General features: G+C 44.5%; 1 protein-coding gene across 13 annotated transcripts in view; it reads right to left on the bottom strand.

The window, feature by feature from the left end:
- Positions 1–17,883, bottom strand: part of RASAL2 (RAS protein activator like 2) — a 163,783-nt gene that overhangs the window by 26,101 nt on the left and 119,799 nt on the right. For all 13 annotated transcript variants that reach the window (XM_005490209.4, XM_014269275.3, XM_014269278.3 and 10 more), the window contains 3 exons: positions 10,827–10,936; positions 2,062–2,215; positions 444–542 (listed from right to left, as the gene is read on the bottom strand). In XM_005490209.4, coding sequence (XP_005490266.3) covers positions 444–542; positions 2,062–2,215; positions 10,827–10,936 — 363 coding nt within the window. The remainder of the gene's footprint in view (positions 1–443; positions 543–2,061; positions 2,216–10,826; positions 10,937–17,883) is intronic.

The raw sequence follows: 17,883 nt of genomic DNA, 5'->3' as shown, positions 1-17,883 counted from the left end.
CTGTTAGTCTGTCCCTGGGAGGTAGGATTGCAGCTATGGAGTGACCTATCAGACATTTCCAGCTGACCTATAACTTGATTCCCTGTCTCACTCCAGCTCCAATTGGTTTAATGTTGGATTTTTTGGGTTCCTGGATTAAAACACGACCCTTATGAAGGCATGCCCCATCTTTCCCAGGTGCATGGCCTCAGGAATCCAGCCTGCATCCCAAGCTGGCACTGGGCAGGGATCAGGAACAGGCTGGTGTGTGTTTACTCATTAAAGGTCTGCCCTGCTGCACTCCTGGAATAGCACAGGGCAGCTTTAGACACACGGATGAGCAGACAACTCCCCAGACTAAATTAATTGAGGATGCATCTGTGGGAAGCCCTGGTACACTGGACTAAAATCCAATCATCCCACCTCCATTCCCCCACTAATCTCATTTCTGCAGCTCCCATTACCTTCATCGGCTGCGATAGTCTGCGTATGTTTTCCATCCACCAGTCCCTCTCTGCTGCAGAGGAACAACTGAAGCATTTACTGCCCTTGGAGTAGGTTACCTGCAATGAATAAATGACAGACTGAGCTCAGGCAAGCCTAGAAGACATGGAAGAGGCTGCAAAAAGCAAGAAGGAAGATAAACAATGCTTGGTAACAAAGTAAATATGAAAAAGGGAGGCAAAAATACAGCGGCCTAGGAGGCAGAGAGGATAAAAGGCCCACAAAATGCAGAGAGTAAAAGAAGTTTGAGGTTCTATAAAACTAGAGAAACTAAAGAATTTATATAAAATTAAGAGCACCAGAGGCTCCTATTAAAGATTTTTAAACAAAGCTTTAATCAGCCAGTTAATCTTTCTTTTTTTAAAGAGTTGTTAATTGATCTGTGGCAATTAAAGCTTGCTGATTTCCCTGTGAAGGCCCAGGGGCACAGGATCTGGTTACCAACAATGTAAGGACAGACAGAACCGACAATGCATTAGCATAAGGCAAAACCCACTGGTCATAATGACTTCAGTAAATACAAAATATTTCCAGGGGTCCATATAGGCAGCAACAGCCTAAACAAACAGGGATCTGTGCTCTGCTCCAGCCCTGACAGCTCTGCTTTCCCACACCAGGGAACCGCCTTGTGCCTTGTCCCTTCCCCTCTTACGTGGCCTGACAAGCCTCATTTACTCTTTCCATTCATTTGTGCTCACAATTACAAAGCAGTTTGAGGCAACAGCCTCAGAGCTAGGCTGCTGCCAGTGTTTTCCACCCAACTCCCCAAGCCCAAGCAAACTGCAAAGTGTTTCCAACCAGAAGAATGAGGCTGAAGCAAACAGGAACAGTTCCTGGATGCATCATGAGGGACCAGAGCCTGATATGCTGATTTACTGCCAGAATTTTCCAGGTTGTAAACAGATCTTTGTTCCAGAAGTTCAGACACATCTGACTAATCCTGCTGAAGGCAGAGTGACCTGCCCCTGCCACGACAGGTGGTGTGGCCTCAGCTGCCTGCAGACACACAGGGCTGCACTGCTGGAGCTGTGATGGCAGGACTGAGCTCACACACAGAGTTTCTGGGGCAGAGCTCAGAGCCACAGCCTGCAGCCTCTGCTCAAACAGCAAAGGGAGCTTTGGATCCTGCTTCACGGAGCCATGGACACGTCCACAGCCACTGAGGCTTCTCCTCTGGGAACCTGAAAGCACTGAGCTAATGGAATGGGGCTCTGACTGGAAAACTCATTTCTTGGGTACAGTCAATTTTCTAAATTCAATTTTAGGTGAATTGGAGGGGTGAACACACAGCTAATGTACACACTATTGCATATCCATTGTGCTGTATGTATCAACCATACATTTGCATGCACACTACAAATACTTATCAAACTCAAGAGATTTTTGAATTAGAAAAAGACTTCTCTCTGTTTGATGCCATTAGCCTCAAGGACTTCAAAAGTCACATGGAGGCTCAACAGCTCCCACCCAGACCTCAGCCAGGCAGTGGCTGCTCTGTTTTGCAGTCCCCAGTCCTGGAGCAGCATTCCCCAAGGGTTCAGGGGGATGGCAGCTGCCTGTGCTGGAGCCTGTCCCTACCTCAAAGCAGAAGTCTCGTCCAAGGATGCTGTTGTGAAGTGGTTTGACAAAGACTGCTTCTTCTGCTGCAAAGTCCAGAGTCTCTATGGTGCTGGCTTGGTTCAGTAAAGACTCATGGGAACGGGACTCCTTCAGCTTGGGCAGCTCACGTGGTCTGGAGACAAGGAGGAAAGGAAATGTCTTGGTTTTTCTCACAATTACCAAAAAGAGCTGGCAAGGTGCCAGACAAAGCTGCAGCTTGTCTCGGTGCTTATTCAGAGCAACTTCCACAATTAGTCTGCAAACCTTATGAAAATAACATTAGGCCAGCAACCCCAGACTCCCAAGGCAATATCCAGCCTAGGAAGTTCATTCTCACTGACCTAGAAATTATAGCTGCCAAGCTGTCAGTGAAAGAACAGCAGCAAAAAATTCAGAATTTAACTGCTGAAATTTTTAAAAAGCCCTTATAGGTAGCTTTGGATGTAGTAATGAAAATACTTGTTACTAGCTAGATTAGTAGACAGATGTTGTGTATTAGCAGCAAAGAGCACATGGATCCCTAAATCTGTAACCAATGCAGAATGAGGATTATTCATTAGAGCAGATGACCCTTCACAATATACTTGATTTTTCACATTCAAAGCCTTTACACTAAATATACAAATACACAAAACACACAAATTCCATCCCACTTCACGATTGCTCAAATCAGTCATCTTGCATTTTCCTTTTCAGCTGCTTCTTCCAGCTTGAATTTCCAATTTTTTTGATACTTTCTTTCTCTTTAACTTCTCACTAACACATACTGCTTCTCCTTTCCAGCAGAATGTCCTGTAAATCCCTGAGCTCCACCAGAGCGGAGATCTCCCACATTCACAGCACTTTTTTATCAAGGCAGTTTTCTCTTTGTCCCCACCAGTTCTTGAACACTTCTCAAAGACATTTCCCTCCCTCCACTATGCCACAGCTTTTGACAATCAACAGTGACATTATCAAATGTGTTTTAACCCTTCCTGTACTCTCCCCAACATGATTTAATGCAATTTGTGCATAGTGGGGAGCTCTGCTGTCAAAACGTGCCCAGTTTAGAGGTAGTGTGGCTTCTCCTTCTGCCTCCAACCTGCCCTAGAGGCTTCTGCAGCAGCCACAGAACACCTGAGGCACAGCTTGCATCTCAAGGCAAACATCACATGCAGACACATCTTATTTTTCCTGTGGCAGGAACTGAGTCAAGTCCTTCACAGCTGAGCAGCAAGGAGGAGGGCACGGAGTCCCAGCTTAGCAGAGAAGGAGCTGCTGGCCTGGCAGGTCCAGCTTTTTTTAAGATACTGAAGTCCCTGTGTTCAGTGATCCCTGAAGGTGAGTCCATAAATGTGGCTGCCCATCCTGCAAGTGTGACTGGGCACAAGGAACAGATGTGGAAGCAAAGAGGCATCAGCTCTCTGCACATCACTCAGAGAAACACAGAGCTCCTGTGTTCATCCTCACAGTGTTTCCTCTTTGATTCAGTCCCCAGTATCAAATGGAAAATGTTAAAAAATGTTATTTATAGAGGAAAGAAAAGCACAGCTACCTCTAACAGCTTCCCTAATTTTGAAAAGTAATTAGTTTCTCTACACTTCTCTCACATATACAAAAAAAAAAAGTTCCTCACATTCTTTATCCTTAGCAAAATCAAACTTCTCCTACCTGTGAGCAATTCTATAGGGGAACTCAGAGGCAAAAAACCCCAAACATTTGGGGAAGGCATCTTAACGATGGCTGCTTAACAAAACCCTGGGTACCACAAAGGATCCAGGCAATGCAACAAGCAGAGCTCACCCAGCTGCTCTTTTGTATGGAATGAAATGCTGCAGGTATTGGAGCAGATTCACACACGATAAGTTTTATTAAACAGTGAGGGAGGACTTTGTTCCCATTTCATACTCTGAATGACCTAAGTGCAGGCAGCAAAACCCTTTGATGGGAGGAATATTCCAAAGCCAGATTTCAGATGCAAAGCAGCAGCCCTGGCTGTGCTGTGCTTTGTTCTAACAGGTTCCTGAACCAAGGCAAACCCAAACCTCAGCCATGTATAATTGAGCACTTGCTGCAGTTAAGGTAGGGCAAGTCTAAAATAAACACACCACAATACACCACTCTAATGTCATCTCTGCAAAATCCTCTCTAATTTTTCCTCTCAAGAAAGCACTGCTGAGGTCACTTGGCTTCTGTCCCTGCCTCAAACTGAGCAATTCCTGTCCTTACAAAGTACTGGGAGCCTGCAGCCAGTGCCTGGTCAGTGAAGGAAAGCATGGAGTGAGCACAAAGAGGGGGAAGAGGAGGGAAAGAGAAATAATTACCAAAGAAAGGAGGAAAAAAAGAAAAAAAAAATATATGTAGCAATTTTCAGTTAAGCAGAGGCTGCACTTGGAGCAAGACAAGGCAAGCAGACCTACACAAAACAACTGTAGAGCCACTTAGCAGAGCATCTCCAGATCATAGCGGTGCCTCATGCCACAGCCCTTCCTTCCCTCCAAACCTCCTGCTCCTGCCACATCTCACACAACAAATCCTGCCCAGAGAGGAAGAAAGGCACAAACAAATCCAACAGGAGCTCTTCCTCAAGCCTCAGGTTACAGATTTCAGAGGAGCACCGTGCCAGGCAGATAGGCTGGGACCAGGAGAGCAGCCACAGGTACAGTGAGGAAGGCTCCCTCCTTTCTGAGGAAAGCTCCCTCCTTGTCAGCTCTGCTCCCTCCCCACAGAGCCAGGAGAGGCTCCTGCCTGCTCCTGGGTTGCCAAGGCACAGCATCCCCTAAGGAGATTAGGGGGGGCTGGCAGCCAGCAGAGGCAGCTCTGCAGGCGTGGCTAAGGTGACCTTCCCAGACAGAGAAGTTCCTCCTTGTCCTTTCCTACAGCTTTGATGAGATCCAGACGTTACAGGCAACGTGAGAGAGCAAGGAATCTTCCAGGAAAGCCTCCGAAGAGCCTCTGGGAACAGGGCAGGGGCAAAGGCAGGTACACACAGCAGATGCACTCCAAGCCTGCACATCCCATCTTGCAAGTCACACCTCTCAGGAGCATCTCTGCTGCTCCCCTGCTCCCCTGACCAGCGGGCTGTGAGCACTGGGGGTTGCTGCAGAGCAGCTGGAGCCCTGGTAGTTTTGTTGACTCAGGGTCCTGTGGCAGACAAATGTCAGTCTGTTCCAGCAATCCTTTGAAGTTACCATATTTAAAACAGCTCAATAAACTGATGAAGTGGCTTAGAACTGGCACTTTATCTTCCACAAACATCAGAACATCCTAAAGCTGTTGGTTAGATGCAACCACATGCATTTACAAACACAAGTGCATGCATTTGTGAGCACCACAGTATAGATTTCATCTATTGATAGATCTGCAAAGCAAATCTTTGACTTGTGCCTATATCAGCAGCATCCCAATCAATACAGGCAATAATTATACAGAAATAATACTTCTCTGCTGCTTTAAAGCCTCATCTGATATGCTGAATCTGTAAAAAGGAAAGAAAATTGCTTGCTGGCTTCCTTTTGCCATAGATGCCACTAATTCATGTCCCAGTGTCCAGCAAAGGGGCTGGATTAACAGGGTCCTTCCTGTATTAGGTAGGAAGCTGCTGGGAAAATGAGCATTGCTCAGACTCTGTCAGCAGAGAGGTAATCCCAGGGAAGCAGATTACTGTAAACAGGAAGATCACACATGCAAAAAGTGGGGGAAGGGTTGTTTGTACAAATCTGTTTCTGTTAAACAGCTCCATTAACAACACCAATCCTGTTTTAAATTACAACTAACCTCCCATGATCAACTTTTCATCCTGTTACTTTTTCTATCTCTGTCTGTAAACAACAGAGATTGCAAAGGAACTACATGGGAGTTCAAACAGTTATCAAGGCACCAAATAATTCTTATAAATTCTCCATAAATTCTTTCCCATAGGAAAAGCAGACAGAGGAGGAGCATGTCAGGGAGCATTTTAAACTTCTCACCTCTTTTCACATGTTTTGGAGCACTGGTCTTCAGAGCTGCATCACTTCCTTGTAAATCAGAGCCCAGACAATGCCCTAAACCACTGACCTGGCAGCAGCATGCAACTGCCACTGAGAAAGAGCTCTCCAACCACCCCATCTTGCTGGCCCAGCCCCAAGCTGACCCTTTCTCCCTGCACACCATAATTCAGTAATTTTCCATGACAGGAAAATCTTGGTTGTAAGCCGGGAACTGGAAACCTCTGGCTTTCAGTGGCTGCCCATGGACACAGCAGCCTATTAGCAAAGCCCTATTATATTCTACTGTCTATAAGGCATGTAGAATAAAGGGTTAAAATCCTAATTGCTCTGGTTATGAAGCTCTCCTGCTGATTTTGACCTATTTAAAAGCCAACCTACAAGGCACAAAAGACTTCCAATTACCGAGCTTACCAGGGAGAGCTCTATGTTACTTGTAAAACAAGCCTGTGGACATCAATAATCCAAAAGATTTGGAAGAAAAAAAAGTTTAAAAATGAACTTTCCTTTACCAAACTGGTGTGAAAGCAAAGAGTTCAGCCCAAGCACCCAGCTACAGCCAAGTCTCCAAATTGCCTTACACCAAGCTGCTCGTCTGCATGCTTCAAATAATTCCAGCAATCCCCATGTGCTGGAGGCACTCCCCAAGAGCAGAAAGTCGAATTCAATACTCAGCCACTCTGCAAAGTCACAGGGGAGAGCCTGGACTGTAATGCAGAGAATTTTCTGCTGTTCTCCCAGCTCCCAGCCCCGTGGAACGGGACCCTACCGTCTCCAGCATCCCCTGCAAGTCACCGGCTCTGCCCGTGCTGCAGCACCAGGATTTTCCCTGTCCAAATGCTCATTTTGTAGGCACCACACCCCTCTTCATTTTCCAACTGCCAATTATCTGAACATCCTATTACCTGGTCAACAATTCTACAAGTCTAACCAGTTTTATTATTAATTTTTTTTTTTTTTGAAAAATCAGAAACTTAGGGTAACTTATTTATCTGCAAGTTACACTCAGATGTGATTAAATGCTGGGCTTTTCTGAGTATATTGTTCTAGTCTTCCACTGAGATTCTGGTCTTTTCTGGCAAGGTCCTACCCAAAGCCTCATTGTTTGAATCCTGGATTTGCAAAGCCCTTCCCTGCCTGCCTGCTCTCCCTGCAGATCACAGCTTGTCTAACAGACACCTCTCAGGGCTCAGCCAAGCAGGCTGCTGAATTTCACAGCAGGAGAGTTCTCCTCTCTCCTCCGGTCTCTGCTACTAACGTTTCCAATTGGTTTGTTTTGATGGACCAGAAATGCTTAATTGATGCAGTTCCATTTCCCTGCTAAACTTAAGGTGAATGCTCCATGGAGGAGCCTTTGCAGAGAAGCATCAGCCATTAGGAAATGTCTATTTATAAAGGGGTCAAGTGAGCTTGCAGGTGGGAGAGAGTAGCCCAGCACTAAGGGGAAGGTCTGTGACAAATGCTGGGGTCTTGTTAAGTTTTCAGTGGAAAACCAAACAACTGCTGAATGAAATAAGTTCAGCAAAGCAGGAGTGAGGCGTCCCTCCAGAAACAAACCACTCCTCCCTCCCCTTTCCCCACACTCCAGAGTGCTGATAGCTACAGATATGCTGAATGAATGCAAGCTGGGAGTGAGTCAAGCCTTAATAAGGCATTGTGTAACACAGATTTCCATCCTGACAGCTAAATCAGGGAGAAAATCCCCCACCCTTTTTTTCAAAAACCGGCGTTAAATTACAGCGAACCTGAAAAACACGGCAGGTTTTGCTTCTGTCATTTACAGGAGCCCTGCTATTTTCTCACTGCAAAGAGGCAAGGAGGGAGGAACAGGAACTCACCCGAAGTAGAAGAAGCTGTGGCTGGAGGAGTGGTACCTTTTGACCATGAAGCCCAGAGCCATGGCTACCTGCTTCCCTGTGCCCTGCCGGAGCCCATTCCCAGCCCCGCTGCCTCTGGCTCATAATGCCAGAAATGACTTTTAGCAAAGCAGGATTCCCACGTGGCAGTAAATCCCAACAGGGCAAAGCCCTCCCAGCTGTCTGCAGAGCTTTGCTGCAGTCACTGAGACCATATGCAGCCAGTCACAATCATCTTTGCTCCCTCTCTGTAAACAAAAATGCTGGTCCTCTTTGAGATACCCTCAAATTCCTGCCCACAAACTGGAAATATTCATTTGGTCTCTCCTTTCAAACAAAATTTTCCTTCAGTCTTTTCTCATGCCTTTTTTACATGCTTTATATATTATGGACACTGAAAAAACATTACAGATGAACGTGTGAGTTGAAAAGCCCAAAGGAAGCAGGAGGAAACAGGCTGGAAAAGCTGTGAAAGATGCCACAGTGACACAGGTCCCCTCATGGTGAGAGCTGTTGGCAACCTGGTGAGATGCTGCACTGGCCACACATTAAAGAGCCTCATTCCCACCTGCCCTGGCTCACAAAGGAGCACAGTCTAGTCCTGCCACAGCAGTGGCTTGTAGACAACACATTCAAGTACAAAAAACCACCAGCAAACAACCTGAGCCTAAATAACAGGAGGGATGTGAATTACAGACTGAGAGGTTATGGATTTGTTCCTACAGGACACCTGGATGCTGATCCATGTTTCTAGAGGGGCACCAGAACTCTCTCCTCTCCCTACCCAATAACCCAGACACACTGAAATAAAGTTAAAAACCAGAAAAGGTACATTGGCCAATTGCTTTCTGCTGAAACAGAAAATCTGATTACAAAAAAATCTGCAACTCATCTCCATCCCTGCTCCCTACAGCATTCCCGACTCCCTTCTGTTTTAAATCAACTCTGAACAGACAGCATCCATCCTCTGTCATCATCCAGCATGGCATGCAATGTTACAGTATCCCACATCCTGATGTGCACCAGGATAACCAATCTTCCTTAGTCCAGAATTTTAGAGGTATTTATCTGTAAAATCTCCTCTTTCTTGACAGGTCCCAAACACCCCAAAAGCATGAAAAGGCAGTGTGACAGCAGCCTCTATTTCCTTCTAATCCATGCAGGGTTTTCATTTATAAAGCTGTATAATACTTTCTTTGAAGGCAGGGCTCTTGTGTTTGTCAGAGCAAGAAAAGGGAGATGCTATCACTCATCCTGGCCCTGAAAATCTGTGCAATGCCATGACATCACCCAGAATCACCTGCCTGAAAGGGGAAAGGGCTGACTCACCAGGGCAGGACAGCAAAGTTCTCACTGCTACACACTGAGAGGCTCAAACAGAATGAGGGGGAACAGAAGGTGAGAGAGAGGCAATTCCTCCTCATGAATTTAGAGTCAGCTCTATGTTCAATAATGGCACCGTGTGATCAAGTACCTGGATTTTATGCTTTTGTGCTTTCATGAATTTCCTGAATTTTTTTTGAATTTTCATCAAAGAAAATTCACATTTCATTTCAGTCTAGTTGAAATTTTGTGCCCACACAGGCAGGGAGTGGAAGGGGGTCTGCTTTTTAAGAGAAGGCAGCTTTGCTGTGTGTTACATCATATCTTAAACCAAAGATGTAGGAATTAATTATAGCTATATTTATTAGCTTTCCCAGAAAAACAGTGCTTCCCTGACACTACAAAAGCAAGTATCCAGGAAAGACAACCAGATTATTTATGGCAAAGAAATCTTCACATTACAAAAATTCAAGCAAAACTGCTTTCAAACAACGGTAAAAATAACAGGTACTTGATTGCCTGGTGCCATTATTCAAGAAGCTTATGCTCACTGAGTTGCTATTGTAGCCACATTGCAACACTCTGAAAGTAGAGATTTATGGGAAAACTTGCATCAAAGCAGCCTGGGTGGACTGCAGGAGCAAGGCCATCTAGATGGTTAGTCACATCTGGTAAGCAGCAGGCTTTTCTGTAACTCCTGATGTTAACAGACCTCCAACATCCACAGCCTTGCTGTCTCTGTGATTTTATGGTCTGCCTTTCAGATGGAGAAGGCAGCACCATTGATTGAAGCAGCACAGCATGACAGATACAACTAATGAATTCAGCCCAGCTAAAGGGGAAGGGAAAATGCACTGAACAATGTCAGATCACAGAAGCCTGCAGTGGCCTCGAGTACAGGCCAACTGATTTTTCACTCTATCTACTTCTCCTGCTGGGCTACTGTGGAATGGAACACAGAATATGTTTAATAAAAACAATCAAGGGACTTTGCAAACAGTTAGGAAACAGTGTGTAAGAGCCTTTGCTTGCCTTGTATACAATCCAGCAAAAGCCAAGATAAACCAAATGGAGCACTAAGATGGTCAGAAATTATTGACTTTTCCAGTTTTCTGAAAAAACAGATCATCTGTTCCTTGTGGTACCACTGCAATAACCAAAACACCAACACTGCAAGGGTCCTCAGGGTGTCTGAATTGCACTGCACACCTCTGGGCTGTGCCAGCACTGGTGGAACCACCCTGCTCACACCAACACAGCTCCTCCTCTCACTGGCCTGCAGGCAAGCCCTCCATGCAGCAAGGCAAATTTCTCTCCAGATGATCAATGCCATGGTTTTGTATCATAAAATTGGAAGTCTGCAGCTTATTTGAAACAGATGCAGGACAAGGTACTGGAGTCCATCTGCTTGACCTGAGCTTTTTGACAGCTGTGAGGCGCAGCAGTTTCCCATCCTGTACCAGCAGCACACTGCACAAGAAGGTTAAAAGCACAGAGGCAGCCCCACAAACCCCCTCATGCCAGCTGGACAATAAATCCCCCTCCTGCCCCCCTCCCCTGGGTGCACCCACGTGCTGGTGCCAGCTCTGCCCCTTACCTGTCCTCAGAGCTGTTGGGGGAGGGCAGACGGAAGCTGATGTTCCTGTCCAGCTTGGACTGGCTCTTTGTCCTCTTGATGGACCCTTTCAGGCGCTTGCTGAAGAAGCCCTGCAGTGAGAAGGTGCAGAAGTGAAACAGGGAAACTGATGCCAGCCATGAATCACTCGGTGCTCTGTCACTGAGCCCAAACACAGAGGTTTGATGCCAGCCACAGGCTGGACTGGGATTGCTGGGAGCAGGAAGAAAGACAGGGCTGGGTTGGCAGTGACAGTTCCAGGAGGGGAGAGCCTCAATTGCAATAATTAGCACTGCTCACATTACTGGGGCACTTCAGTGGATTCCAACTATTATACAAGAGATCCAAACCCCACAATTATCATTTAAAAAGGAGCAATCTTCAATATCATTATTTGTTCCTACTTCTCCTCTCTATGCCATGTTTTTAATTCTTGGTGAGTTTCAAAGTACAGAGGTTCTTATATTATGAGCTTCTATTGAGCCCACAGTTGCAGCCAGGTTTGCCTTTTTAATTGAGATATAGCACATTAAATCTTTAAATAATTCATAATTTCAATAATCTGGCTAGCCAGAACAGAAAATTTCAAAGCATTTCCCACACCAGTGGCTTCAGATATCAGTTATAATATTGGTAAGAAGCAAAGCTCAATTCAAAAATCTGCTTAGGATCTAAAAATAAAATAAATCTTCAAAGAATCTCTCTTCAAACTACAATTTTCCCCCAACAATCACAGCCCAAAGCCATGTTAGCTGGAGGAAGCCTCTGGGATCATCTCCTGCTCAATGGGAGTGTGCTGCCAACACTAGGTCAGCCTAATTCTGAGTTGGTCTAGCCAAGTAGTGAAAACCTCTGGAGACAGAGGCAACAAAGGAAGGGGAATCTGCTTTCTGCATCTGAAGGCAGTGCTACATTTAAGACTGCCCTTCAGTTTTAGTTTCTGAGCCAGAGGCTCCTCAGGGGTGAAAGATGCTACATTTTCCTGATAAAGTGGAAAAGAAAAGGCTTGATATTGAAATACAAAAAAAAAAAAAAAAACCAACCAAACAAACAACAACAAACCCCCCCCCCCAAAAAAAACAACAAACCAACAAAAAACCTCAACCAGAAAAAAAACCCACCCAAAAAACCCTCCAAACAATAAAACCAAACCCCACAAATGTATCCAATGTGCTGGGGGAAAGGTCCTGTCAAAAGGGAAGAAGTGTTTTCAGCTGTGTGTGCTGCTCACTCTGCCCATGATGCTGCACTTCTCTTGGTCCTGGTATTGAAGAAGTGCCTTTGAAAAACCCCTGTAATCAATAGATGCTCCTGGGCTTCTCTTGGGGCAGTTGCTGGAATTCAAGTAGAGGATGTACAGCCCTTTCAAAGGCACTTTTGTGTATTCTGACCTCTCAGCATAAAAGGTAACAAACCCAGCCACAGGGATTCAGATCTGCTGGACCCTGGCTTCAGTCCAGTTCCTCCCAGTCTACTCCAGCTGCAAACATGAAATAACAGGGCTTTTTCACCTTAAGGGCAAATAAGACAAAGCTGACCCAATTCAGCAGGGGTCCAGAAGTATTTATATTGAATAATTCCAAATCACACTCAGAGAAAGATGGTGAACATTCATTTTTGTGTGCATGTACAGTTTTAAATTGGTACTGCTTTAACATGGAACATGCTCTTGGTTTAATTGAACATAATCTATACCCCAATGAAACAAATGTTCTATCTGGGGTTTAATAAGGCTAGCCAGAGCTGATTATACAAAAAACCAAAATAAAACAAACTAAAAAACAAACAGGGTAAGAACATATTTAAAGACAACAATTTATTCAAACAAAGGGTGTGCTTATTGGTCATCCTCAAGAGTTGAAAACATTTTCAGTATTTGTTCTGTGCTGGCATTTCATGCAGGGCCAGTGCTTACAGATGGACAAACTGGGAGCAGCATGAAAAATTCACATGTGCCAGAACTGAGCAGAGATTTTGACTTCCATTTGCCAAAGGAAATGCTTTTAAATACCAAGTGCAGATAGAAAAAAAAATGTAGTGATGAAAAATAAACTTCTATTTGCAACAACACCACCTAACTGAAAGTTTTATTTCCTTTTACTCCTATAGACAAGAAATCCCCGCCAATGTTTACAAAGCAGCCTGCACCATTAAAAGACAAAAACACCTCTACTGCTTTTCTTATGTCTGGCCATTTCTCCTAAATACATATTTCAACACAAAACTGACTCTTGGCTGTTTGGCTCTTATACCTAAATGTAATGGAGTGTCTGAGCTTTAAGAATCATCATGGAAGTTCTTCAAAAACAGTGAGAATTTTACTGCTTAAACAAACACCCTCAGACAAAAAGATGTAAATTATTACCCAAACTGCCCAAATTGATGAGACTATGTTCTTAATCAAAAAAAGTACAAAATATCTGGTAGGATAACTAGCCAGGATGAAATTTGAAAAGAGACAGATTTGAGGTTCACACTTGATGAGATGGAGCTCAGTGCAAATAGCCCTCAGAGTCACAGGTTTAGGGGAACAAGGATGGAAAAGAGATGGGGAGAGAGCAATGGTGCACAACCACACACACACAATCAGGAACAGGTCAGGGCTGGTTTGTCACCTCATCCAAAAGCATCAAACACTGGCCTAAGAAAACCCAATGATAACAACCTCTAAAAATAATTCAATCCCACTGAGAATTCTGTTCATCTCATTTGAAGTGAAGCCACTCGACTCTCCCTCTCTGCCAAGAAACAATCTCCACAGGAGAAGGGATAATTCAGCAGGCTCTTGGAAACTTCCCCTCAAACTGCACAGGGAAAGCACAGAAACTCTCACCCCCAAGTATCTCCAACCCAGGGGTGGTGGCTGTTGAGGGCAGTTTAGGCTTTAGGAAAAGATGACTTTGTCCAAAGATGCCAACTGGCTGTTTGTCCTTAACCTGAGCAGGGCAGCACAGAAGTGTCTCACAAATTCAAAGGCAGCCCAAGTATGAGCTACTCAACTCCTGGACTGCTGCTCCCTATGGACATGATGATTCTCCACTCCAGGGGGAGCAGCCCATGCATAATAAATAATGATTGTCCTGGCTGTTCTAAAGGGAAAGGTGAATTCAGCCATGAACAAATGAATTTGTGTATAACTAGAACACAGATCAGCCATCTATAAAAGGCAATGGTATCAGTGCAAGTTTCAGAGCACTAAAAGTGGGGTAAAATGGGCAACAAAAAAAGTCCATCTTACACACAGTGCTGTTCCCTCCATTAGTTCTTTCTGGGGACAAACACACTGCATCGGAGCCTTGCAATGCTTCTTGAACATCTGTAATTCTTGATGAGGAGCACCAATGCATTATTAATAACACCAGGTGGGTAACTTCATTTACAGAGCCATGAGACTCATCTTCTCTGAGGGGAAGGGCTGGATGGGTACAAAGAGAACCCTCAAGTGGCAGTGGATGACAGCAGAACTGCCTCCCCACGAACGTGCCTGGTGAGGACATGAAGCATTTTATTCCTGAAGCTGTTCACAAGCAGCTATCAAGGAAAAAAACAATGTCATAGCCAAGTGAAAACACTGTCCTGTGCCAGTAATGCTGTACAGCTATGGGAAGGCAAAGAAGCAGGGGAAGATGGCCAGGTGGTAAAATGGAAAGATCAAACTAGAAGGATATTCCAGGAATGAGCAGCAAAATGCTGAAGTTTGCTATTCCTTGCAGAACAACAGCAGAAGGCAAATTTAACTATCAAGGAAGTGAAGTTTGCTTATGAGCCCAGTAACACTCAGCATTAAAATATTAGCAGTAACTCCCTTTGAAAAGCCTCTGGACCACTCACACAGTAGAAAAGCAGCTGAAAACAACCCTGGGTACACTTTGGAGGTGATATCCAGAACAAGACAGGGACTTACAACAGCCACCCTCCCAAAACCTGGCCCTATGTCACTGAACAGGAGGTTTGTGCACAGGCACAGAACAATAAAAAGCATGTTTGAATGTCCCAACAGAGGATAAAGCCCAATAAAAGCAGAGTGGTGTTATGTAAATCTGCTGTAGCTTTCACTCTAATGCATCACTCTTCTGATTTTCTCATCTCAGCAAGAAAGCCAGAACAAAACAGAACTCCAGAAGTATAAACTGATTAAAGGCAACAAGAGGGGGATTTACAAATGATATATTTTAGAGACCAACTATTTATTTTAGGAACAAAGGCAAGACAGGATTATAGATGTATAAAACAAATAGAATGGAAATTATCTAAGCTCCTCATGCACCCTGTTATGTAAGAAAACCAAAGGGCAATTTAACATGAGAGGCAGCACGTTTCAGATTGTCAGGAGACTTTTCCTAATGCTATCTATAAATGAGCCCATCCAATTCACCACCACAAGATATTATACAGACAAATTTTTTTTTCAGCAAGATTAAAAAAGGATTATGTGTTTATATAAGGAAGAATAACATATGTAGCTGCATTAGTCAGGTTTAAAAATAACAAGAGTGAGCAATAATCATGCTTCAGGACACAAGCTGATCAACAGCAAGGATCAGGAAAGATATTTTTCCCCTGATGGGACAGCACTGCAGATTTGGCCAGATAACAATTTCAACTTCCCAATGAAAGATGGTCTGCAGCCACAGGAGGGATGTAGAATAGGAGGAACAAGTTTAGGAACAGTAATAAGAAACCCAAGGTAATGCAGAGGATACTGTAACAAGGGTACATGGATAATACACCTGTTAATAAAATGCATCCTAGCATTGCGTGCACTCTGCATGATGTGCAGCCAGAAGTCCTGCAGGAATCCAATTTCCAAGTCCCTGGGAATTACACTGAAAAATGCATGAGGAAGCAAGAGCTACCTGATAGCCAAGAGGGCCACAGCAGCTTTTCAGATCCCAGTTCAGCAAAGTGTTTAGCATGGACACAACTGGGAGCAGCACCTGGCTGCCCACAGCAGGGACAGCACATGGAAGGAGAATCCTAAAAAGCCTCTATCCAGGAATTAAGGAATAAAGGTAAAAAGCCTGTCTGGAGAACAACTAAACAGTGATTAAAAAGTAACATGATAAGAAACAGGTCACCTGAGCCTGTCAGGAAGGGCAGGCAATGATTTCCTGACCCTGGCTCTTTCCCTGGCATGCAGCCCAACACTTCAGAACACCTTTTGATAATGCAGCACACATGCTAATTACAAAAAAAGTTATTAAAAATGAGCTTTGCTAAAGCTCGTAACATGAACCCGAGGAATGGCTGCAGGAATATCTAACAAGAGTAATTACAACAAGTGATAAGGTATCAAGGCAGAAGGAAGGGTCCAATGGGATGTGGTGGGGATAGTGGCCTGACTGCTTCTGCTTAACATCCTTGTTAATCATCTGGAAGCAAAGTTAAACAGCACATTAATTACACGGAGCTATATTAAATTAGGAGGTGAAGCGAGGGCCAGGGAGGACAGAGAAATAACACAAAGGGTTAGGAGCAATTAGGAACTGGTAACACACATTCCTGTGAACTTCAGTACCAGAACTTGGAGAATCAATTGAAGGGAATTAAAAACACAAGAGCAAGAAAAGTGATAAAAGGGCCAGAAGGACTCATTTGCAGAGAATGCATTAATTAAACTTTGCATAACTTGACTAAGTCATGATTTGGAGGTGAAGAATAAAATGAGCTGGTGCATATTTAAATACTACTAAGCCAAGGACAACTGGAATGTGAGCAGTGTTTAAAGCTATGTACATTCATAGCCCCCCTACAGTAACTAAGGAATAAAAGGAATTGGATAGGTCAGGTTTACACCAAACCAGAGAATAATGCTCATGCTGTTGAGGTCCACCAGACCTCGAGTGTCAGAGCCTGGAAATCCCCATCATTGATGCAACACTGAAGTTTGATATAATGAACAAATCTGCTGCGGCAGCAAGACACTGTGAAGGTTACAGAGCCTATGAGCAGCACTACTCCAGAATAAATATATGGATCAAAGTGTGGTGAGCACCCTGGAGATAGTCAGTCACCTATTTATGCTTTCTGACATAATTCATGGAATTGCCAGCATATCTAAGGCATCACAGCACAGACAAGTGATAAAAATTGGAGTAGATTCAAACAAACATGTCACAGGAAGTAAAGAGTAGAAAGTGGAAGGAAAAAATATAAATTTCAATTGAGGGAACAGATTTGAGCACCTTTTTCATGGGGGATGCTGTGGTGCCTCACACTGATGCAAATCAACAACTCCATCTCTGCATTGGTGCTGATGCAGAATTAAAAATGTGTATTTGTATGCCACAGGGTCACACAGGCAGCACAGCTCAGCCTTGTCCTACCCTGGCAGCACAGCAGGAGCAGAGCAGTGCTCTGGAGAAGCAACAATCTTGCTGACTGCATAAAAGATGAGGCTGGGCAGCCACGAGATCTCATCAAGCTTTGACCTTCACTGGGGCTGGCTGCATTGTCTTCTGTTCCATTTAGCAGTACTCTTAAAGAGCAAAGAGGCAGACAGCACTTCTATAGATCCAATTATACCCTCAGCCAGAAACAAACCAAGGAAGGCAATCTGCAAGTATTCTACATCAGGGTTCCTATAAAAATCATTGTATTTACTTCAAGGATTGTGCTCTGGCTTTCCTGTCTCATTCACACTTGTTCCTTTGCCTCTTTCTCATCTTCCTCTCCCCATTAGCCAGCAGACAGGGATGAATCATATTATTTGTAATAACAACTCTGAGCCAAAACTGGAGAGCACAGCGAGTCTGAAGGGTGAGTTTAGAGATTCCTCTCCCTCCTGCAGGAGGATGAGGATGTGCACAGTCCCACATTTACCCAATTCCAACTGCAGAGCAGTGAGGGAATGTGCCAGGCTGCAGCAGTGCTGCTGGGGCTGCACAGTGCCCCAGCAGGGAAGGGATGCAGGGAGAAGGAGGCACTGCCAGGACATGGTGTGTGTGGGAAGGGAAAGCTGCTCTCTCGCCCACCCATGCGTCACAGATCCCACTGGGAGCCAGCTCCCTCTGCCTCCCTGTTTGTTCAGTTAAATAAG

Source organism: Zonotrichia albicollis, chromosome 8, assembly GCF_047830755.1.
Source record: "Zonotrichia albicollis isolate bZonAlb1 chromosome 8, bZonAlb1.hap1, whole genome shotgun sequence".
In the NCBI taxonomy this organism is placed as follows: domain Eukaryota; kingdom Metazoa; phylum Chordata; class Aves; order Passeriformes; family Passerellidae; genus Zonotrichia; species Zonotrichia albicollis.
Note: the sequence above shows the minus strand (reverse complement) of the source record. Positions and strands in the feature narration are given on the sequence as shown.